This window comes from Vombatus ursinus, unplaced genomic scaffold, assembly GCF_900497805.2.
Source record: "Vombatus ursinus unplaced genomic scaffold, bare-nosed wombat genome assembly UNPS02008996.1, whole genome shotgun sequence".
In the NCBI taxonomy this organism is placed as follows: Eukaryota; Metazoa; Chordata; class Mammalia; order Diprotodontia; family Vombatidae; genus Vombatus; species Vombatus ursinus.
In genome coordinates, this window is record NW_020948774.1 from 1,865,433 (window position 1) to 1,890,527 (window position 25,095).

Sequence of the window (25,095 nt, forward strand, 5' to 3'; positions counted from 1 at the left end):
GAGGAGGAGGGGCTGCAGCAGTGATTCGTGGTGTTATTTTCATTTGGCTCCAATGCAACTCCTGGGGCAGTGATCATTCAGGACTCTATTCTACCTCACCTCCCCTCCCCACCCCCAACCAACCCTATTCCTCCCCCTTCTAATTTTATTATTATTTTTTTCACTTTTGCTTTTTGCTTTTTGGTTTTTTTTTTTAAACCGACATTTCTCTCCTATGCTTTGCCATGAGAATGTCCGCCAAGCTCCTTGCCCTAGTCATGTCGTCTTCGTTTTTCAATCCCAGTTTTGCATTCAGCTCCCACTTCGATCCTGGTAAGTCCTGCCTGGTTTTGGTTCGCTAGTTTCTGTTCACGGTTGATTTTCTTGGCCTTCTAATTATTTTTTTAGTTTGGTTTGGTTGGAGATTGACTGCCTCTGTTGGCTTGCTAAGACTGCCCACCTCAACCCCCTTGATCTGGTTGCCTTTCCCTGCTGATGGTGATGTTTTCTTTTGGAGCAGGTCTCCCCCAGAAACCCTGCAAGAATTGTTGATGGTTGTTATAATTCTTATTATTACCAGGATTAGATATTTTTTTTTGCATGCAATTAATCCTTTTCCTCACCCTGGCCAGGTTTAGCAGAAAAACAGACAGCAAGTTGGGTCATTTTTCTTTAAAAGGCCCATTGCATTTCACAGTGATCTGGTGGGACTTGTGAGGGGACCAGCAAACCAGCACAGCACATCCGAGTTCTTTTAACTGTGACAGTTCTTTAGAAGAAAACTTCCTGGATATGAGGTAACTGAAATCATAGAAAACCTGGTGTTTCCATCTTTAAGACTCCCACCACTCTCTTAGAGGACTGTTTTGGGCTCTTTGATCTCTTCGGTATCTATGGTCCCAATTTCTGGACCATGGCACTTGGCACTGAGGTTGTTGCATATGTATGGTTCAAACTCTTGTCTCTGTGTTTTTTTTTTTCACTGGCATGAGTGTAGATGCCTGCCCCTACTTTCTCCCCCAAATCAGTTGGCAAACCTCTGAGTCCAAACTGAAGAGCAATTGTAACTGCCAATCCAGACAGATTGTATGGTGGTGGGTGGGTGTAGCAGTGATAGCGTGATAAAACACCAAAGCCCCAGATAAACTTTGGGGTTCTTCTTCTTCCTTTCTCTGAAGCTCTATCAGGAGATTTCCTGTTGCATGAAGCCAAATGTTGGTATTCCTAGGTAGCTCTTTTTTCTGGGGGCCCTCTCTGGCCCAGAAGGGACACATGGGCCATTAATATATCATCTCATGTCAAATGGCTTTGGTCAGTGGCACTGTAGTTAGGGCTGCTCTCACCTGAAGTGCTGACTGGATTCCAATTTCTCCAGCCTTTTCGCAAGCAAACCGGTGCTTTTTCACTAGCTGTCTTACATTTGCATATATGGGCCTAGATGTATTGAGAGGGGGACAGGCAGTGATGTGGTAGGGGGGAGCACAACAGCATCTCCCTCTTGGGGAATTTTTCATTTACCATAACTGCCTTATGTTTTCTGAGTTGTGTGGTTCATTTTCTTAAGGTCTTACTAGAACACACCCTGTTTGAAAAAGATATTAATTTTCCTGGGGAGGTAAACAAGAGTTTGCTTGGAATGTATTTTAAATATCATAAGTTCTCAGGCTGGAATTATCAAGTAATGACACTTCACTGTGTTTTCCCTTGATAAGCTCTCTTGGCTCATTTATTTGGATCGAGATTGTAGCTGGGCTTCCTTCTACCCTGCCACCTTAGAGGATACAGGGGAATTCCAGGGGAATGGATGGATCTGAAGGCATTTATTTAATGTAAAATATGTTAGGAAAGGGAAAAGAATAGGGGGGAAAAGTCCCTCACTGCAGCCCTTCACCCTCAGTCACAACTCTGAAACACAGTTTGGTTTAGAATTCTCATTGAAAGGATATTCTTTGAAAGTGTAGTCTTAAATTGTAAGCTAGAAATGCTGAGATAGGCCCTGGGCTCTCTGATGAAAAATGAAGTGGTGGGTTGAGACTGCTACCACATAACTGTAAGTTGGGGCCCTAGAAGCCCTTAAAGGAAAGGGAAAATTAGCTTTGGGGGCCTGAACTAATCTTCAGGGGCTGTGTCTTTCTCTCCTGGTCCTGGATCATTCCATAGGCAGCTGTTTCAGGGCCCTGGATGCTCTGGGGATGGGGAATAAGCAGGCCTTGTGTTCACATAGGGTAGGTAGGAGCTGTATGTCTCTCTCCTTTTCTGCCTCTTCCAATACGTAAGCAATTCTCTCCCTCCCCCCACCCAGTAAGCCTCTTCCCGAGCCAGTCCCTGGCATAGAGGGCTCCCTGAGACAATTTCAGATAAATCCTGAACTGTTCGATTCCCTGCTCCAGCATCATTCCCAGGCATATTCCCAGCACTGTGAGCTCCATTCAGATGTGTAGGAAGCAGAGGTCAGTGTTGCTGACTGAGTGTGGGATGAATAGCAGTAGATTGTCTGGGAAAGAGGCTCTTTGAAAAGGGTGCAGTTAGAGGTGGGCAGGGGAGATTAAAAAAAAAAGAGGCCTAGAGATTGGAGAAAATTTCTTGTTCCTTTGATTGCTCTTTACAGAAGCATATGAAATATATGTTGGATTTGATTACCACTCAACATCTGTGTGTGTTTGAGGTGGGGGCAGGGGAAAAATTTTTTTCCCTTCTTTTAGAAAAAATGACTTCTTAAGCCTCTTACAACATTTTGTGTAAACAACTGTGATTAGTGTAATTACACAGTGTCAATGTAGTGATTAAAGAAGAAAAAATAGTTGTCAATGGGAATGAGACTTCTTTTTCTTTGCTAGAAAAAAAAGTTGAGGAAAAGAATACTTTGAAATGGATTCTTTACTTGATCTTATGCTGCATTACCCCTGATGGTGTGGGTGTGTGCATGGGGAGGTGGGGGCACAGATCTGTTTATTCATCCTAGATTCCTACACAAGACCAGGCCTTGACCCCCTCTGACCCCAATTATGTGGATCAGGTGGAAAGGTCAAAGATAGAAGAGAGAAGGCTAGTTTTGAGACACATTTAATTTGGAGACACTCACCACTTTATGAGATCAGGATAAATGGAAGGGGACAGCAGTTTAATCCCCCAGATTGGTGTTTGGGGAAATGAGATAAGTAGATTCAAAAACTTGCTCAGTGGGTAAGGTAGTATAGAGGAGTCAGTTAGTTTACAAGCATTTGTTGTAAGCACCTACTGTGTGCCAGGCACTGTACTAAGCTCTGGGGATACAAAGAAAGGCAAAAACAACAACAAAACTAAACGAACAAATAAAAAAGGAGCTCACAGGTTAAGATGGGGGGTGGGGGAAGGGAGAACATCTAAACAGAAATGTACAAACAGGATTTATACACAGGGTGAATTAGAAATTATCTCAGTGGGGACACACCAAGATTGAGTAGGACTGGGAAAGGTAGAAGGGAAACTGTAGAAAGTTGGACTTTAGCTGAGGCAGCCAGGGAAGTTAAGAGGCAGAAAAGGTTGGTGGTGTGGGGAGATGACAATACCTGAGCTCTTGTCATAGTTTACTGTGTGATCCAAAGCAATCAATGATTTAAAAACAATAACGAAACATAAATTTTCTTCCTTTGGTGTCTCAGTTTGTGGGGAATTTTAGAATTATTTTGAGTCCATGGGAAGGAAAGAGAGCTACGTGAGATACCACAGTGCATAGTTAGACCCTTGTAGAATGATTGAGTTCTATCCAAAAAAATAAAAAAAAAAGAAATCCAGATTTGTTAACAGATTATTTGTGACTAGATTTCTAGAAATCAGTTTCTAGTTGTTTTTCCTCAAACTAGAATGCTAGAAATCCTCAGGATCCACCCTCCTATTTATGATATTCTAGTAAACATCAAAGAAAGTGTTATTATCCATGTGAGGGGTGCTGAAGGGATTTTTGCTTGGGGTAGGAAGGGGGTGTCGGCCTTAAGGTTCTTAATGTAAGGTTCTGAGAGACATTCCAAGGGAAGGGAGGGATTCTATGAATTTGGATGGGAAAACAGTTACATGCTTATTTTTGCTAACCTCTAACTGAAATGTAGCATTTCCTTTAATTATGAATGTACCACAATAGTATGAGAAGTGTCAGTGACTTTGGCACCAATAGAAATCACAGATATTTTCATGTCACATTATAGTTTTTGCATATGATGAAAGAGATTCATCGTGACTTTGAAATGATTATTTGTTCATTGTTATTTATTGCTATTAATTATTAAATCCGCTGTTAGGTATATTGAATTATCACAAGTTTCTTTTTAAAATATTTTGATAACTGAATTTTAGTGTAATTGTTTTCTTTTGTAATCCTATGTATCTTATGCATTTAAAAACATTATTCTGAGAAAGGTCCCTCAGCTCCACCAGATTGCTGAGGGTTCAATAGCAGAAAAGGAAAGGGAAGGGAAAGAAATAAGCATTTCTATAATGCTTGCTATGTTCCAGGCTTTGCAAATGTTATTTCATTTGATCCTCATAACAACCCTTCCAGATAGGTGCTCTTATTACTTTCATTTTGCCATTGAGGAAACTGAGGCAAACAGAGGTTAAGTGACTTGCCCAGAGTCATACAACTAGCAACTAGTCTTCCTCACTCCAAGCCCAGCATTGTCTCCACTGCGCCATCAGCTACCTCAAAAAATAAAAAAAAATATTAAGAACCCCTTTTAACTCTAAGATTCTGTGATTCTCATGCTGGTTTACAAATGATTAACTGATAGCAATGGATAAATAGGGTGTGAGTGTGGGGAAGAGGAGAATAGATATAGATATATATATGTATATATAGAAACCTATTAGACTGTAAGGCAAATAATAACAACTCACTTTACTACAGCACATTAAGATTTACAAAGAAATGTCTTTGTTTGCTTTCTTCCCTTGCAACCACCCTGGGTGAGGTAGGCAGTGGAAGAATAATTATCCCTTGTTGTACTGGTAAGGCCCAGAGAGGCCAAGTAACTTGGCTGAGGTCACACATTAAGTGACATGCCACTATTCAAACTCAGTTCCTCCAAATCCAGTGTTCTTGAAATTAAGATAAAGTACCTTTGAAATCATGTTGTAAATCACTGGGAAATGATGATTTAGTGTTTATGCAGTTTTCCAGAACACATCACTAACCTGTATTATTATTGTTGTTTAAAAAATATTTTAGAAACAAAGTTAGAAAGAGAATGGAGAGAGAAACCTTTGGAGGAGGCTGCATTTATTAAGAGAGCCAGATAATAGCCAGAATTATGTGGGGAGAGTCCCATATTATACACAATGACCAAAAGGATGAAGCTATTGGCTCTGTTGTTTTTATTGATTCTCTCTGATTCTCCTGTCTCTCTCCTTCTTTCTCCTCCACTCCTATACACATATGGGACAGTAGAAGAGTGTGATGGCTAAGATTGTAAGAAAAGTCTTCATTTTTTCTCATTTGGGTGAGATGAAGGTGTTAAATTTTCAGTGTGAACATTTATATTATACTATACTGTACTATGTACTATACTATTTATACTATTAGTATATTATACTAATCAGGACTTGGTTTTTTTATTGTCTAGACTTAAGAAAGTGATAGAGAAAAATGTTAAAATACAGATTAAATGTAAAAGTATGTAATACCTGTGTACATTTTACATTTTTGAAGAGCTGGTTGTTAAACATTTATAAGTACATCCCTTCCCCCCACCCCAAGGGAATAAGCCAATGGGTAGGTGACTGCCTGGGATTTTGTCACTCCTTGTATGGGAGATTCTTAGAGATGGGTTGGACAGAAGGAAGCAGAAGCTGTATTCTTGGCTAGACTGGAGCTTTGGCAGATGGGTGGGAGGTGGAAGGGATTGTGGGAGGAACCAGGAGTCAAGGGTCTCACTTCTTTCTTGAGTCAGATCTCCCAAATATATATCCTCTTGCTATAAATGGAGAGCAGAAGAAGGCAATAATAGCATGACAGTACTGGGAAGACAAGACTTTTGTTATCACCTTCTTACTGGCCCCTTGCTCCTTTGATTCTCTCTCCTGCACAGAAGGCTAAATTTAGATGTAGGAACATAGTTTATAGTTCATAGGATTTCGAGCTGGAAAGGATTTTAGATAACACCTAATGCATAGCATCTTGGAATTAGAACTAGAAAGGACTTTAGAGGTCATCTAGCCCACCCCCCTCATTGCACAGATAAGGATGCTTAAGCCTAGAGGGGACTTTTTAAACTACTAGATTTGAAAGGAGGGTATCATATAGAACACCCAGTAGTCTGGTCCAACTCAGTCTTGTCTTTTCAGGCTCCCCTCCTCTCTGACCCGCCTTCTCTGCTCATGCTCCTTCTATTTCTTTGCCTGTTCTTCCCCTTGCTTGGAAGTCGTTCATTCTATATTTTTGTTTTTTAATTAAAAATGTTTATTTTCAGTTCCAAATTATCTCCCTCTCTCTACCTCCTCCTTTACTCATTGAGAAGGCAAGAAATACGATACCTGTTATACAGATGAAGTCAAGTTAGTGATTCTGTAGTGAGAGTTTGCTGTGTTCAAAGCACTGTACTGGGTGTTGTGGAAGATACAGAGATGAATGATTGTCTCAAAGAGGGTGTAGGTTAGAAAGGGAGGCAAGACACATATGTATTAAGTTATGTAGCATCCACTCTAGGCTTCCTCTCCCAGTAGGGACTCTCCCTGTCAGGTAGAGTGCCCAGACAGATAACTGCTACCTTGGGTCCTAGGGGTAACCCTATGGGTGTCTCCTCTGAACCCTGTAGCTTACAGGCTCCCACTGGTGTGCTTCCCAATAGCAATCAGCCAGAAGACACAATTAGACCTTAGAAAAGGCTTTTACTCAAATGGAATAGGATGGTATTTCTGTTCCAGTAGTTGCAAAGCATTTCCTCATAAAACTTGGAGTGCATGGTCTCGTGAAGATACTCAGAGTCTAAGATGAGACTTGAAGTGCAGTGGTAGTAAGGCATACACATAGGGAATATGTGTGGCTAAGGGAACTGCTGGCTCTGGAGGATCAGGACCTCAACAAAACAGCTAGGTGGATAGTGGATGAAGCACTGGGCCTGGTGTCAGGAAGATCCGAATTCAGTCTCAGCCAAGTCACTTAACCACTGTCTGCCTCGGTTTCTTCCGCTGTAAAATGAGGAGAATAATAGTACTTCTTTCCCAGGGTTGTTGTGAGGCTCAAATGACATAATGTTTGTAAAGAGCTTAGCACAGTACCTGGCACATAAGAGGTGCTTAATAAATGCTTATTCGTGGAGCAGCTAGGTGGCTCAGTGGATAGAGCTCCGGCCTTGGAGTCAGGAGGATCTGAGTTCAAATCTGATCTCAGACACATAACCCTTACTACCTGTGTGACCCTGGGCAAGTCACTTAACCCCATTGCCTAAAAAAAGAAATAATAATGGATAAATGCTTATTCCTTTCCCGTCAGTGTCCTTTCTCTCTCTGGGAAGTCTTTACAAAGCTTACTGCAGGATAAGTGTTGATGTTGGTGGTGTGGTAAATAAATTGCTCTTCTGCCAGGTTGGGCTAGCTCTCTACAGAGCGTGGAAGAAAGGAAACAAACATTTATTAAGTGCCTACTATGTGCCAGGCACTGTGCTAAGTGCTTTAAAAATATTACTTCATGATGTTTCAGCTGGTCAAGTGGCCTAACTGGGTTGGCTCCTCACAGGCCTTGGCATCTTTGATAGACATGTTGATACCCTGGATAAATTGGGCCAGAACTTCAGTGAGCAGTTGAAATATCCATCCCGTCCAATCTCAAGCCACTCTGGATGCCTTAGCTTTGACAGACTGACAGACGCCTCTGCAATTCTTTTTTACTCTCTCAGGGCCTTAGCTCAGAGGTTTGTCACCTCCTAACCAGAGACTAGAGAAAGTTATGATCCTTCTGGTCCCATAATTCTGCCTGCTTTGGAGCTAGGTACCTCACCTAACTTAAGACATCCACTTGGGTACACTTCCCAGATTCCTGTCGGGTCTCATGCAAATTAACTGCTAGGTTGCCTTTGCTGGTCTTTTCATTTGCAGTTGAGCTTTTCAAAGCCTCTGGCCCTAAGATGATAGAATGCTTCATTTGTACCTGAAAAGGCAGTCCTTAACCTTACATTTTAATGTCTTCACCCCTTATGACCTTTAACTTCCCTGAAGTCTAAAAAGAGACCCACCCTTACAGTTAAATAATACTGTGAAGTTTAAAAAACATTGTAAAGTATAATAAAAGATATTTTATAGGGCACCACCATGTGATCTAGTATTGGGTGGTAAGACAAATTCAAAGAACATAGAACTGAAGCAGTTAGAGGGGGCTTCATGGAGGGGGTGAGTCTTGAACTGAACTATGAAGGATGAGTAGGATCTGGATAAGTAGAATAAAGACTTTTAGGTAGGAGAAATGGCATAAATAATGGCATGGATTGGGCACAACATGCACATATAACTGTGAATAGAGTGTCTGGAGGGTTCACTTGTGTCAGTAGTGGAGAGATAAGTCAAAAAAAATGTGGTGGAACCAGAACCAAGAGGGCCTTGAAGGCATGCAAAGGAATTTGGCTCTGTGGTGCCTAGCATAATGCCTTGAACCTATTAGGTGATTAATAAATGATAGTAACACAGAATGCTAGTGTTTGAAGAGACCTTAAAGAGTGTTTAGTTTGTGTCCCTCTTTTACAGAGGAGAGGCAGCTGGGCCTGATGTCAGAAAGATATGAGTTCAAATCTGGCCTCTGACATGGATCTTGAGTAAATCAACCTCTGTATGCCTCAGTTTCCTTAAATGTAAAATAGGGATAATAATAGCACCTATTGGTTCACACAGTTGGTGTGAAGATCAAATGAGATAATGTTTATAAAGCACGTAGTGCAGTGCCTTGTACATAGTAGGTTCTTAATAAACGATAAATCCTTCCTTCCTTCTATAGTTATTTAAGCTCTTTGAGGACAGGTACTATCTTTTGCCTCTTTTTGTATCCCCAGTGCTTAGTGAAGTATGTGGCATATGATAGGTGCTTAGTAAATGTTTACTGAATGATTGATTGATTGAATTTGGACCCAGAGCCAAAAGTCTTCAGATTCTCAGGCCAATGCTCTTGAATGAATTTTAGGTTGGAGAGTGGCGTGAGTAACAGAATGGAAGTAAGACCACCTAACTTCCCAGTTTCCTTATCTGCAAAATGGGGATAAGAACAAGCACTTACCTCCCAGGGTGGTTATGAGAATCAGATGAGATAATAACTGGAAAGCACTTAGCACAGCCCCTGGTACATAGTAAGCGCCATATAATTGTTAGCTATTATTATTGTTATGTAGGAGAAGCTTTGGTGTTATGCCTGGAGTTGCATGGTCTTATGGGATAGGAAGTGTTTATTGATAGTAACTACTTAATTTTTTTATTTAAATATTTTATTTTTTTCCAATTACATGTAAAAACAATTTTTAATATTTGTTTTTTATAACTCTTATTTTTTGGAGGGCCAAGTAAATGAGGTTAAGTGATTTGCCCAGGGTCACACAACTAGCGTCATGTGTCTGAGGCTGGATTTGAACTCAGGTCCTCTTGACTCCACGGCCGGTGCTCTATCCACTGTGCCACCAAGCTGCCCCTAACATTTGTTGTTTTTTTTTTAAATTTGAGTTCCAAATTCTTTCCCTCCCCCCTCCATTGAGAAGACAAGCAATTTGATGTAGGTTATACATGAGCAGTCATGCAAAACATATTTCCATATTAGTCATGTTATGCAAGAAAACAGACCAAAAGAAAAAAAAAGGAAAAAAACCCAAGAAAAATACAGTTTTGAAAAGTATGCTTTAATCTCCATTCAGTCTCAATCGGTTCTTTCTCTGGAGGTGGATAAAATTTTTCATCCTAAGTCCTTTGGAATTGTCTTAGATCATTGTATTGCTGAGAGTTGATTCACAGCTGATCACCTTACGGACACTGCTGTTACTGTGTACACTGTTCTCCTGGTTCTGTTCACTTCACTTTTCGTCAGTTCATGTAAGTCTTTCCAGGGTTTTCTGAAAGCATCCTGCTTGTCATTTCTTATAGTACAATAATATTCCATCACAATTGTATACTACAACATGTTTAGCCATTCCTCCGTTGATGGCATCCCCTCAATTTCCAATTCTTGGCCACCAGAAAAAGAGCTGCTATAAGTATTTTTGTACATATAGGTCCTTTTCTTTTTCCTTTGATCTCTTTGGGATACAGACCTAGTGGTGGTATTGCTGATTCAAAGGGTATGCACAGTTTTATAGCCCTTTGGGGACAGTTCCAAATTACTCTCCAGAATGGTTGGATCAGTTTGCAGTTCCAGCAACAGTGCATTAATGTCCCAATTTTTCTACATTCCTTCCAACATTTGCCATTTTCCTTTTCTGTCTTATTAGCCAATCTGATAGATGTTAGTGGTATCTCAGAGTTGTTTTGATTTGAATTTCTCTAATCAGTAGTGATTTAGAGCATTTTTTCATAAGATTATAGATAGCTTTGATTTCTTCATCTGAAAACTTCCTATTTATATCTTTTGACCATTTATCAATTGGGAAATGATTTGTATTGTCATAAATTTGACTCATTTCTCTATATATTTGAGAAATGAAGCCTTTATCAGAGTAACTTAACTGTAGAAAGTTCCCCCAGTTTTTTGTTTTCCTTTTAATCTTGGCTGCATTAGTCTTATTTGTACATAACCTTTTAAATTTAATAGAATAAAAAATATCTATTTTGCATCCCATAATGCTCTCTATCTCTTGTTTCTCTCTGTCCCTTATCCAAAGATCTTTTCATGCTCTCTTCATTTACTTATGGTAGCACCCTTTATCATGTATCCATTTTTTTACCTTATCTTGGTATATACAGAGTGAGATGTTGGTCTACACCTTGTTTTTTGCCAAACTGCTTTCCAGTTTTCCCAGCAGTTTTTAACAAATAGTGAGTTCTTGTCCCAAAAGTCTGGATTTTTGTGTTTATCAAACACTAGATTACTATGGTCATTTACCACTGTGCATTGTGTACCTAATCTATTCCACTGATCCACCACTCTGTTTCTTAGCTAGTACCAGATTGTTTTGATGATTGCTACTCTCTAATACAGTTTGAGATCTGGTACTGCTGTGCCACCTTCCTTTACATTTTTTCACTGGTTCTCTTGATATTCTTGACCTTTTGTTCTTTTAGATGGATTTTGTTACTATTTTTTCCTTGCTCTATAAAATAATTTTTGGTAATTTGATATGACATTGAATAAGTAGCTTAATTTGTGTAAAATTGCCATTTTTGTTATATTAGCTTGGTCTACCCATGAAAAATTGATATTTTTCCAATTTAGATTTAACTTTATTTGTGTGAAAAGTGTTTCATAATTGTGTTTATATAGTTCCTGGGTTTGTCTTGGCAGGTAGATTTCCAAGCATTTTATATTGTCTCTGGTTATTTTAATTGGATTTTCTCTTTCTATCTTTTGATTCAGGACTTTGTTGGTAATATATAGAAACGCTGATGATGTATGTGGGTTTATTTTATGTCCTGCAACTTTGCTAAAGATGTTGATTATTTTTATTTATTTATTTATTTTAGTGAGGCAATTCGGGTTAAGTGACTTGCCCAGAGTCACACAGCTAGGAAGTATAAAATACCAGTTTTGAAGTCAGGTCCTCCGGACTCCAGGGCCAATGCTCTATCCACTGTACCACCTAGCTGCCCTAAATGACATATTTAGATCTGTATGTTAGGCAGATCATTTCTTTTTTTTTTTTTTTGGCTAGGCAATGGGATTAAGTGACTTGCCCAGGGTCACACAGCTAGTAAGTGTCATGTGTCTGAGGCTGGATTTGAACTCAGGTCTTCCCGAATCTAGGGCCAGTGCTCTATCCACTGTACCACCTAGCTGCCCAAGATGTCGATTATTTCAACTAGTCTTTTAGTTGATTCTGTAGGATTCTCTGAGTATTCTAATTCCTTCAATTCCTTTTTCTTCTCTTATTGCTATAGCTAGCATTTCTAGCACAATATTGAATAGTGGTGATAATGGACATTCTTGTTTCACCCCTGATCTAATTGGGGAGGCTTCTTGCTTATCCTCATTATAGATAATACTTGCTTTTGGTTTCACATAGATACTACTTATCATTTCTAATGTTTTTAATAGGAATGACTGTTGTATTTTGTCAAAAGCTTTTTCTGCATCTATTGAGATAATCATATGACTTGTGTTGGTTTTATTATTGATGTGGTCAGTTATGCCAATAGTTTTCCTAATTGAATCAGTCCTGCATTTGTGGTATAATTCCCACCTGGTAATAGTGTATGATCTTTGTGTTATATTGCTAATCTCTTTGCTAGTATTTTATTTAAATTTTTTTGCATCAGTATTCATTAGGGAAATTGGGCTATAGTTTTTTTTTTCTATTTTTGCTTTTCCTGGTTTAGGCATCAGCATCACATTCATGTCATAAAATAGTTGCTACTTTTTAACTGGCTGACTTATTCCAACTTGTTGGAAATATTGGCTGGCCTTTTGGTTTGGCCATCAAGGACTTGCTTACCCAACAACCTTGGTTGTCTTTTCAGAGGACACTAAAACAAATTCTTTGATTGGGGATCCTTCAGGGATGTAGAAAGAATGCTGGATTTGGAATCAAAGACCTCTGCACTAGGGACTTAAAGAGGATTTTGTTCACTTCCAGACTATATCTCTGGGATTAAGGCCTTTCCATCTTCCTCTTCCATTACCGTTTCCTCTGTAGTGTACATGCACACACAGAATACCATTTAGAGTATACACATTATTTTGCTGAAGTATAAGAAGGTCTCAACCAAGTAACAGATAGTAAATGGCACAGGTAGGATTTGAACTCAGGCTCCCTACCTTCAAATTCACTGTTGTTGGGTTTTTTTTCCCCCAACCATTTGACATTTCTTGATTCATGTTTATTTGACTTCAAGTATTGTTAAATCTCTTCCAGAACCTTCATGTTTTGCCATCCTATTGACTAATTCCTCTTGTAATTTGGGATTATTCTGTTTTTCCTTGTTAGTTCACCCTCTAATCCAAGGCCAAAGTTGTTTCTCTTAGTTTTTTTGCTTCCTGGGAAAGCAAGAGTCCTTCTCCATGTGTACCTGGGTCTTAGGTCAAAATTGCTTTCTGACTTTGTGTTATTCCTTGACCCTACCCATTGAATTTCCTAGAATAAGCTTCTTCTTAGGACACACTGAATCCTGTTTAGTTTTCTTTATGCTTCTTTATGCCTTTTTGTTTCCACAGATTCTCTCTAAGCCCCGAACTCTTGCACAACTCAAGCCCTTCAGGCTTTGGAAGTTGGGCTTGATCAGATATGGGATTCTCCTCATTATCTCTTTAAGGACAATGGCAGCTCTATAACTGAATTTTATTTGGTTTACTCTGGCCTAGGAGAGATTGGCGCTATTTCTAAATCCAGACGGGGTTTTTTTTGTTGTTGTTTTTTTTTTTAAGGAAATCTAGTTTGCTGCTTATTGGTACTGGTGGATGTGGGGTAGCTTAGCCAGGTTGACTTTGTACTAGATTTCCATTAGAATATAAACTCCTTGAGGGCAGGGTGTATTTAGATTTTGTTTTTTTTTCTTTTTTGTTAATTTTTACATGCTAGCATCTAAATCAGTGCCTGCTATAGTAGGGGGCCCTGAATAAATGCTTTTTGAATTAAATTCTGACTGGATTTGAGCTCTGTGTTTGGTGAGGTAAAGCTTTCTGATGAACCAAGTAAAATTCCTTCTTTTAACAAGTCAGCACAAGTTGTATGGAAGGATATTGAAAATATTTCATCTCCATTGAGTGCTTTCAAATGAATGACACAGCCTATTTGTTGCTATCATTTCCAGGAAGTTAGAAATATGGAGTATACCCAGGAAAGAATTAGGGGCTTTCTTTTCAAGTCCTGGATTTCTTTTGGCCTCTATGTGGTAAAATTTTAGAGCTGTAGGTTTTAAAAAGGACCAAAGAGGTCATTCAGTCAACTCCCAGAGTGTGAGAATCCTCTCTGTAATCTCTCTTTAGGAGGAATCTCTGCTTAAACAGTTTTGAAGAATTCACTACTTTTTAATTTTCAAGAGAAAACAAATTGAAACATTTTTACATACCATATAATATCCCCTTCTCATTGTTCCCTTCTCCCAATTGAAGGGACAGAAAAATAACTAAAAAATTAAAAAATTAAAATCTCATCATACATGTGAATAATCCAGGAAAATAAACTCCCACATTGTTCATGTTCAAAATGTATGTCTTTCTCCACATTTTAAGTTCATCACCTTTCTGGCAGGAAGTGGGTAATGTGTTTCATCTTTAGCCTTCTGGACTTGTCATTAGTCATTGCACTGATCAGAGTTCCAAAGTCTTTTAAAGTTGTTTTTCTCTAAAATGTTGTCATTGTATAAATTCTTCTCCTAGTTCTACTCACTAAGCTCTACAACAGTTCATAGAAGTCCTTCCAGTTGCTTCTGAAACTGAGTCCATTTGTCATTCCCTGTGGTACATCACATGCGTATACCATGATTTCTTCAGCCATTCCCCAGTTGATGGGCACCCCTTTAGTTTCCAGTTCTTTGCCACTACTAAAAGAACTGCTCTAAATATCTTTTATATGTAAAATTCCTTTTCCTCTTTCTTTGAGGTATAGGCCTGATAGTGGTATAGTTAGGTCAAAGAGTATGCACAGTTTAGTAATTTTTTTGGGCATAAGAACTCACCATTTTTCTTTCTTTTTTTTTTTGACTAGGCAGTAGAGTGAAGTGACTTGCCCAGGGTCACACAGCTAGTAAGTGTTATGTATCTGAGGCTGGATTTGAACTCAGGTCCTCCTGAATTCAGGACAGTGCTTTATCCACTGTGCCACCTAGCTGCCCTGGAACTCACCACTTTTCAAGGCAACTTGATCTATTTCTAGACAGAGCTAATCGTTAGGTTCCTAAACTTTTTCAGGTCATGGTGCCCTTAGCATCATGGTAAATTTTCACGGTGCCCTTAAGCCAAGAGGTGTACTTAATAATTCTGTTTATTAAGTAGTTACGTCCAAACAACTTAATAAATATATATGTCCTAACAACTTATTAAACCATTTAAAAATATGTTACCCATAAATTGAAAGAAAAAATAATATTTTTATTTCATCCTTAAATAACCATAGTCACTTATAAGTAGGCACTATATAACTTCTTAAACCTTGGAATCACATTGGACACTGCCAGGCTTATTTCTTGTTCCACATTGACTTTCCACAGTTTGGGGTTTTTTAGCACAGTAACCACCAAAAACCCAGCTTCATAAAGATATGACATTGCAAAACAAGAAAGTTCGAGGTTACTGGAGTAGCCAAAAGTACAAGTAAACAAAAGCATATCTCAAACATTCGAGAACATCACTGAAAGGAATATAGAGTGATCTTCTGTTGAAACTGTGAGCTTCTTTGAGCTGGTAATTAGAGGTGCCTGACAGATGTTGATGAGTATTGCTGTTTCCCTTGAAAATTTAAAATATCCTAAGGCATCCTTATCAGCTTATTGTGGCTTCAGCTGCTATGCACAGTTTGGGAACCCCAGTATAAGGAAGGTCTTCCTTACATTGACCATGCCTTGGTCCAAGTTGTGCCCTCTGGTGCCACAGAGAGTGAGTCTACCCCCTCTTCCATATGCCAGCCCTTCAGGTACTTGAAGACAGCAATCATGCTCCCAGTTTACACTGTACTATCCCCAGGACCTTCTATCCATCCTGGTGTGCAGTGGTTTTGAGTCCCCTCCCATCAAGATGGCCCTCCTGTAGACGGGCTTCTGAAGAATGGCCAGAGAAGTCCATCGTTGTACCAGGGTTGAAGAAACGCTGTTTCCCATTTGCTGTCTGTCCTCATTATATTCCTTTTTTATGTAGCAGAGCTCCAAGCATATGTCAGAGAATGGGCTTTAAAAAGCTGAGAAGTCAGCTTTTTAAGATATTTCATTTAACATGCTGCTAATGTGCAGTGTTGGTATGGCAATCACTCATGGAGTGCACAGTGTATGAGATCTATGCTTAGAACATAGAGAGCTTCCACCACACAGAATTCTCTGGGGTCCCTCTGTGTGTCCCAGGTGGCCAGAGAGGGTCTTCTTCCCTGGAAACTTCAGGAGGAGAGAGAGAGAGATTGGTGACCTCATTCTGATAATTTGTCAAGAATTCCATCACTTTGCTTTGTGTATAATTGTAAATGTTTCAAATTCCATCTTGGGTGACACAAGGGAAGACCTTCTGCACTGAGACTAAACCCAGGAACAGGGTTCTATCATAGACTCCCATTTTTTTTTTATCATTCTGTGTTGCCTACTTGAGTGGTGTGATGAAAAGAGCATGGGACTTGGCATCAAAGTGGTTTGGAATCCTGGTTCTGCTAATTAATTATTACCTCAGTCTGGTCCTCAGTTTCCTCCTCTGTGAAATGAGGACGTTGGATTAGAGCAACGCTTCTTAAACTGTGGGTCATGACCCATGTAGGGTCGAGAAAAATTTGGCAACAGTGAAAGTTTTCTGAAGGTGCAATGACCATAAATTAATTAAAAATCAAATGCATAATGAATCCGAGGTTTTTCTGGCAGTGCTTGCCCATATTGCACAATGCAATTTCACTGCAGCTTTGGTTCTGAACACAAAGCATGCACACTTTGCACTGTGCATGCTATCATGCCGCACAATGTCAAGGAATGCTGCTGAAACATGAAAAGGGGTCACGAGTAGAAAAAGTTTAAGAAGTCCTGGATTAGAGGACTTCTAAGGTACCATCAAACTCTAGAATGTGTAAATAAAGTTCAGATTCTTGGTGTTGGTATTCAAGGCTTCTTCCCAGACTTAATCTCCTGCCAATCAAATAACTAAAATCAGAAACTCAGGGAAATCAATGATTGCAAAAGAAATTAAGAGACATCAGAGACTATTTCAAATAGTTACGTATCAACAAAACTGTTAGCATAAATAGATAAATGCAATTGCTGATAGGCACTGGTGTGGGGAATTTCCTCACTGGGTGTACAATCACAATTTTGGATCCTCCTTCCTCCCCTCCACAAAAGCTCAATGGACAAAACAGGAAATAGAGAATAAAATAAACCAATTTTACAAGAACTTAAACAGTCCATGAATGAGGTGCCATATAAAAAGGCACCAGATGGATAAGTACTAAAAAAAAAAACCAGCAAATAATCCCTATACTAATTAAACTGTTTTCTAAAATAAAAAGAATGACAGCAATGCTGGGTGTGGTTGCACATGCCTGTATTGTGTGCTACTGGGAAGGCAGAGGCTGGTGGATTGCTTGAGTTGGAGAGTTCTGAGCTACAGTGGGCTAAGTCAATTGGGTGTCCTCATTAAATCTGGCACCAATATGGTGAGCCTGCCCTTCCCTTGGATTCGGGGAGGGGTCATCAGGCTGCCTAAGGAGGGGCAACAGAGCAGATCAAGGCTTCCATGCTGATCTGTAGTGGGACTGACTTGTGAGTGGCTGCTGTACTTCTAGCCTGAGAGTGATAGGAGGACCCAGAAAAAAAAAAAGAAAGAAAAAGAAAAAAAAGAGGCTGTATTAAAGCATAAAGGTAAAATACCAGTATCATTAATGAATATTGACACAAAATATTAAAATTTGAATATTTTAATTCAAACATGAATAAAGCAATCTATCCCTCTCCTAGATCTTCCATTTTGATCAGGTAGGGTTTGTAGCAGGAACAAAGGAGTGGTTTTAAATTAAGGAAAATAATCAATATTTCCAGCATCATTGTACATTATTCCCCCTCCCACACTCTTTGATCCACCCATTGGACTTATCTCTGTTCCTCACATACCACATTCCCTCTTTTTTCTCTATTCCTTGGCACTGACCATTCCCCATGCCTGGAATGTACTCTCTCCTCACCCTTACCTCATGAAGACCCCTCTTCTTTCTAGATGCAATTCAAGTATCACCTTTTATATGAAATCTTTCCTGATCCCCCCAGCTGTTCAAATCTAGCCTTAGACACTTATTATCTGTGTGACTCTAGTTACTTAATAATTAAGTTACTTAATTTCTGTCTGCCTCAGTTTCCTCAACTGCAAAATAGGGATAATAATAGCACCTACCTCCCAAGGTTGTTGTGAGGATTAAATGAAATAATGTTTGTAAAGTGCTAAGCATATGCCTGGCACACAGTAGGCACTTAAATGCTTGTTTCCTTCCTTGTTCCCTCCCTCCCAAACTACCTTGCATTTAACTACTGTGTATTTGTTTGTATACTGTGTATATTTATCCCGTGTATACTTGTTTCCTGGGTTAGAATGCAACTTCCTTAAGGAGTGGGATTGTTTCAGTCTTTGAATTTTTATTTCCATGCACTAGCATGGTGACTGATACTCAATACTTGTTCACTGGTGTACTCTGTGCTTCTGGGAAATAGCCTCCACACTTTTCCACCTGTTTACCTTCTCTCAGGTCATTCCTTATGTTTTGAGTAGCCAGTATTCCCACCTCCTTTATGCTAATTGGTCCTCCCTCTACTTTTCCTTCAAGCCAGGACCCACATTTTATTTCCATCATGGAGCCTTTCCCCGTTTTACCCAGCTACTGATTTTACCGTATTTTATTCTTATATACTTATCACATTTTTATAACAGTATTATCTCCCCTACTAGATTTTAAGTTCCTTGAGAGAAAGAAATGTTTCATATTTGTAGCGCCCCTAGCTCTAAAGTAGGCAGCTAGGTGGCTCACTGGATAGACCTGTGGGCCTGGGGTCAGGAAGACCTGAGTTCAAATGCAGCCTCAGATACTGCCTAGCTGTGTGACCCTGGCAAATCACTGAACCCCTGTTTGCCTTAATCCACTGGAGAATGATACTCCAGTATCTTTACCAAGAAAATCCCATGGACAGCATTGACTATGGTCCACGCGGTCAGGAAGAGTTGAACATGACTGAACACCGAGATCTAAAATGATGCCTTGTGCATAGTTAGATACCTAGTAAATGTTTAGTGAATTAATAGAAAGTATTCATTAAGGGCCCTATTGTGTGAAATTCTACGCCACGTGTCTTTGCTGCAAAATCCACTCTATTTTTATTACCTCAGTTTCTCCTTTTTTGTGGAATTAGTGACTATTTCATAATCTCATATTTCTCCTTATTGACCTCACACAAGTGTTGTGTGGAAAGGGGCACTTATTTCCTTTTAGAGAAAAGACAAAGTGACAGGCAAGTTACTGGAGTCCTAATGCCGAAAGGATTGACCCAAATACAATGCCCTTTGCATATTTATTTTGTATGTCATTTGCATAGCATTCACTTAATTATCAGGAAGCATGGAAATTTCTGTAGCTTTTCTTTCTCCCCCTCCCCCACCTCTCACATCCTATCTCCTTTCATTCATTGCTTTTTAGCCTGCCTTCTGGTGTTTCTCGTTGGGACTGGGGCCCACCTCAGTTTCTACTACTGAGATGTACAGTAGTACAGCCCCTACTACTAGCTGATATATATGTATGTATATATGTATATATATCGATATATATATGCAGTATTTCTTGTGATGTATATAACAACCAGGGATGTGCTTATGCCTCTTCCAATTGTTAAATTTTAAGTGTGAGCATTTACACCTTCAAAATTTGCAAAAGCTATAAATCTGGGTTTGGCTTGTTTTTTTGATTGTCTGGACTTAAGAAAGTGATGGAGAAAATGTTAATGATGCAGATTAAATTTAGAAGTATGTTTGGGGCACACTTTTTCTCCCCTGGAGAGCTAATTGTTAAATATTTACCAGTTTGGGAGGTAGGCACTTTTACTATCTCCCATTTTCTTCTGAGGCTTGGGGAAGTTATACAAGTCTTTCTCATGCTCACACAGCTGATATGTGTTTGAAATGTGATTTTAACTCCTGTCTTTCTGACATTAATTCCAGTATTCCATCCACTACCCTTGTCTACCTTTCTATACTATGCTCTAAAATGTTTGTTGGGTGGTGGATATTTCTTTGTCCTGGAGCATCCATTGTGAATCACTGTATTTGGAGGGCTTCATTCTGTTGCTATACCGTGTTCAGCATGAGGAGGTACAGAAAATTTGCTTTGTTTCATCAAGTATCTCTCCTGCTTTGAAACCCCAGGAAGTTGAGGAAGGCAGAGGAAGGCAGGGGAAGACGTGCCCTGGGATGCCATTAAAGCCAGCCTGTCTTTGGGCATTAGAATCCCAATTCTGACTTTCTTCAGCTGCCTTTGTAAATTTCCTGTTGCATCATCCACTGGCAGAATGAGCAAGTCTGTTCACATAAGGTTACGTACCATCCACTCTTTCTGCCTTTCTTAGCAAAGAGTACTATAGCAAGAACATTAGTATCTGCAAGTCTGTGGTTTGCTGTAGGTGCCTAGCACAGTGCTTTACAATCAGTAGGTGCTTAATACATGTTTCTCAAATGAAGGAATGAATCCAAGGTCTCTTCACCCCCATGAACTTGAACATGAGCTTCTTTTGTTCCACCTAAGCCCTTTACTCCCATTTCCCTGCACATGTGCCCACCTACTCAAATTGATACACAACAATTCTTCAGGTCTTATTGTGAAAAATACTTGGGTCAAATGTAATTTTGGGTCTTGATGGAGAAGAGCAAGCCCTGAAGTCAACCTCAAAGTTGTTTTGGGGTATTAAGAGAAATGAGAATGCTAATAAAAATAATCCCCAATAAGACCATAATAGATCAAATTGGTAAGCTTGTTTAGCCTCATTTGAGTTCTGGGGTGAGGCCTAGACCCAAAGTTGAAGAAGGAGTTGGGGCAGAATAAAGACTGAGAACCAGAGGTCCTGATCCCACTGTCCAGATGTCCAGAATGGGTTTGTGGCAAAAGCCTTTTGAGTAGCATATAAATTCAAATCACGTCACATGCCAGGCAATTGTTTGCTGCCAGGGATTTGGAACGGGGGGAAAATTTTGTTCTTGGTTGAAGTACACCAAGAGGAAATCAGGCCAAAGGAAATGTGTACTGAGTTCGGGCATTGGGCTTGGCTGGACTCCATGCTCTGAGTGCTGCTGCCTTCCTTAAAAAAAAAATTAAAACAAAACAAAAACAAGTCAGTGCCTTCCGCAAGGGCTTCTCTTTCATTTCTCCCTCCTCCCAATACAAACTTTGCCCTTTTAAACTCCTAAGGCTGGAGGAAGCCAGCATAGGAAATGATGGCAGCAAAAGTTTCTATAGTAAGAGCCAATTCCCAGGCCTTATGATGAGAAGGATAATCACAATAAATTGCATAAGGTCTCCCTTTGCTCAGTCTAACTGCCTTCCAGAGCTTTGAGTTAGTTTGTGGAGAAGGCTTTTTCATCCCTTTTCTTCGCTTTAGACCCACCTGTCCGAGTCAGAAGGGGAAGAAACCACAGTGAGACCAGTGGTGTTATGCCTGGGTAAGTGCTGGGGAGGGACTTTCTTCCCCACAGCCTTATTTTTCCTCTGGTTCAATGTATGTACTATCAAAGCAGGGGATGCTCTGAGATTCTGAGAGCTGTCTTTCTCCTACTCTGGGCAGAATCTTCTTGGTAAATAGGTCAGGAGTCAGCAGGGGATAAGCTTGTGGCCAGAGAAGGGCAGAGATATATGGAGGAAATGCTAGGGTTACAGAGGATATTTTACTGTGGGGATCAAGAGAGCCTGATGTTCTCTGTGGTTGTTCCCATGTTTGGTAATTGTGTGTAGTCTGACTTAATCTCCCCAAAGAAGTCCAGGTGAATTCCTAGGAGGTTAGTCCATTGGGCAGTTTATAAGGATTCCCCTCTTAAGTGTAGCAGTTTTAGAAGGAATGGTGCCCCTCACTATATTAACTTTTTTCCCAGATGAGTTTTCCCAGTATAAAAGTTTCTTCTCCATTCTGGAAAGTAATATCAAAATATATCTGATTCTCTTTACCTTTTTATTTGTTAGCTCCAAGCCCCCAGCCAGAGACAGTGTTTCTGGTGAAACACCTCAGTGTTAGTGCTATCTCTGTCTCTTAGCTGGGGATGTCTCTTTCCCCAGTTGCTTCCTCCCAATTGTATTCTCAATAATAAAAACTAAATTAACAACTTCAGTAGTGGCCACTGTTCATACAAAATAAACACTTAAAAAAAAGAAAGGTAAACAGATTTCCCCCCTTGTTCCAAAGGCTTCAGACTCCCATGAAGGCGCTGGAAGGAGGGGTGCTGGGGTGGGAGAGGAGATATATAGGATTACTCTTGCCTTGGGGACCTGTAGTGGGGGCAGGGAAGAGTTCAGCAACACAGCTTCTTTTCTGATATTCCTGTGTCAGGCCGAGTCTTGGCCTCTTTCTTTGTGGTGATTGCCTCTGGCTGATGCTTCTGCCCTTTCAGCTCCCATGTGGCATCTTCTAACTTCCCCTTCTCCAGCTGCATACTTCTTTGGGGGCTTGATTCCTCTTCAATAATCTCTTCTGAACTCAGTGAACTGATTTTTAGTGATAATGATGATAATGATAGTGGCCTCTCATTCTCCAGCCTGTCGTTGCTTCTTGTTTATATATCCAGACTTCACCACGGGATTAATTTCTGCAACTGCATCAATGGATGATGGAAATGGTTGGGAGGAGGTGGTTGGAAATACTCCCCCCTTTAAATTAGGAAAAGTGGAAAATCATGAAGATTATTGCCCATGTTTTTTAACTCTTCTTTGCCCAGGGGGAAGAAGAATCAGAATAGAAACTGGTGAGACTGTGCTTAAATGGAAAGCATAGAAGTCAAGGACACTTAGCTCTGCTACTTACTAATAGTATGGTCCTGGCCAATTCATTTGGCCTTTCTGAGCCTGTTTCCTCGTCTGTAAAATAGGGCTAATGAAATTCCTCGTCTGTAAAATAGGGCTAATGAAATTGATACCTGCCTTTCAGGGTTGTTGTGAGGCTCAAATGAGATAACATATGTAAATGAATTATATGTTGTTGTTGTTGTTGTTTAGTCATTTTTCAGCTGTGTCCAACTCTTCATGACCCCTTTTGGGGTTTTCTTGGCAAAGACACTGGAGTGGTTTGCCATTTTCATCTCTAGCTCATTTTACAAATGAGGAAACTGAGGTAAACAGGATTAAGTGACTTGCAGCTAGTAAATGTCTGGGGACAGATTTGAATTCGGGTATTCCTGACTTTAGGTCCTGTGATCTATCCACTGTGTTACCTAGCTGCCCTTTAATGAGTTATACACCAATGAGTTATCAGTTTTCTTTTTCTCCATGGGCAGTTGTTACACAAATATTAGCAGATCCACTGAAGTTCTAGCTTTGGAGTAGGGGAAGGAATTCTGACCTTGATCCTTGGCCCTGTTTCACTATTAGAAAAATCAGAATTTTAGAGCTAGAAGGCACCAGAGGCATCATGCAAACACAGAGCTTTGCACATAACAGTAAATGATTGATTGGAATGAAAGAACCTAATCCTAACCTCTCATTTTCCAGATGAGGAAAAGTGACTTGTCTATAATCAATCGGTTCTTAGAGTGAGCTTGTCTTTTGCTTAGATTGATGATTTAGGTCATTCAATAAACATTCAGTGCCTACTCTGTGCCAGATACTGCGTTAAGTAGTGGGAGTATGATATTATTATTTTTATTTTATTTTTTTTAGGCAATTGGGGTTAAGTGACTTGCCCAGGGTCACACAGCTAGTAAGTGTCAAGTGTTTGGTCTGAGGCTGGATTTGAACTCAGGTCCTCCTGACTTCAGGGCTGCTACTCTCACCACGGAGCCACCTAGCTGCCCCTGGGAGTATGTTAAAAGAGGCAAAAGACTGCCTGTGATCTCAAGGACCTCACAATCTAATGGGGAGACATAATTGAAGGGGACCATAGTTCCATGGATAGGGCTCTGATGTTGGTGTGAGGTATGTAGGAGACACGCAGATTGCGATTTCATGTACACCCTTAGCCCTAAAGGAAAACTGGAGGGAAGAGATCTCCAATCTGTACGTCCCCAAGTGGCCTGGTGTGGCTCCCCAAGCTGGGAAGGCCAGAGGCGACCTGCAGCTCTGCCTGGGGGCTGGTTGCCCTGGCCAGTTTGTCCATATAGACAACCCATGCTGGAATTAAGTTGAATCAAGGCAGAGCTTGTTACTGGTCTGAGTTCCCTGACCCAGAGCTGAAGGAAACTTGGATGAGGATTTGTGGCTTCCCTTAAAGTTGTCTGTTTTTCTTTACAGTACATCAGGAAAAGGTCCCACCTCAGCCCTAGTCCCAGCCTCTCTTTGCCCCTTGCGATGAAACCAAACTTTGACTCTCCTAAGGTAGAGTCGGAGCAGCAGTCACCTTGTAGAGGCTGGCAAGAGACACAGCGCAGGGAGAGTCAACTGTTCTGGGGGTAGTGGCGGGGCTGTGTCTTGGCAGGGTGTCCTGGGCTTAACGGCTGCTGTTAAAGCAAGAACGTCAATGTGGGGATTCTTTTGTTGTTTTCCTGAAAGGGGCATCGTTGCATTTCATGTCTAAAAATAACCAGGAGAGCATTTATGCTCTTGAGAAAATTGATTGGGTCTCTGGCCGTGAAACCTAATGGACTTTATTTTCCTGAAAGTGTAAGCTTTGCAGGCACCTTCTTTCTCAGGATTGGGAGTGGGCAGTGGGGAAAGTCCCAGAGTTGACTGTGTTTGCATTTGGAATAGGCTTTAATTGGGTAGAAGTGGGGAACCTTGAGATAATCCTATAGTTGCTACGATTTCCTCCCACTCTTATCAGGCCTCAGAAGCTCCCAGGAAAGTTTAATGGATGTGCTCTCCATGAATAACCTCAGGTAAACTATTGTAGACTGGTCTTGGTCTAGATACCTAATAGACCTTTTAGTCCCCCCCACTTTTTTTTGGAATACTTTTTTTTGGGAATCATTATTAAATTTATGGAATAAAACAAGCATTTCCATAACATAGTACAATAAAAAAGATGATTGCACATGAAACTGCAAGTCTACTATGTACAACTTGCTATCCTTCTTAAATATATAACAAAATCATCATGTAAATTTCTTTTTTTTCTTCCGTCATCATGCTCCCTCCTTCCCCCATGGCTGCCATTAGACACAAATGTGTGTGTGTATATATATAT

The 25,095-nt window shown here is 40.1% G+C and overlaps 1 protein-coding gene across 3 annotated transcripts in view; it reads left to right on the top strand.

Annotated features, from left to right (window-relative positions):
- Positions 1-204: 204 nt before the first annotated feature.
- The window catches only part of AATK (apoptosis associated tyrosine kinase), a 227,692-nt gene continuing 202,801 nt past the window's right edge, over positions 205-25,095 (top strand). For 2 of the 3 annotated variants that reach the window (XM_027850249.1, XM_027850250.1), the window contains exon 1: positions 205-312. In XM_027850249.1, the coding sequence (XP_027706050.1) occupies positions 225-312 (88 nt within the window). In that variant the 5' untranslated portion in view covers positions 205-224. Of the gene's footprint in view, positions 313-21,216; positions 21,434-25,095 lie in introns of those variants that run through there. The other variant, XM_027850251.1, reaches the window with a different exon arrangement.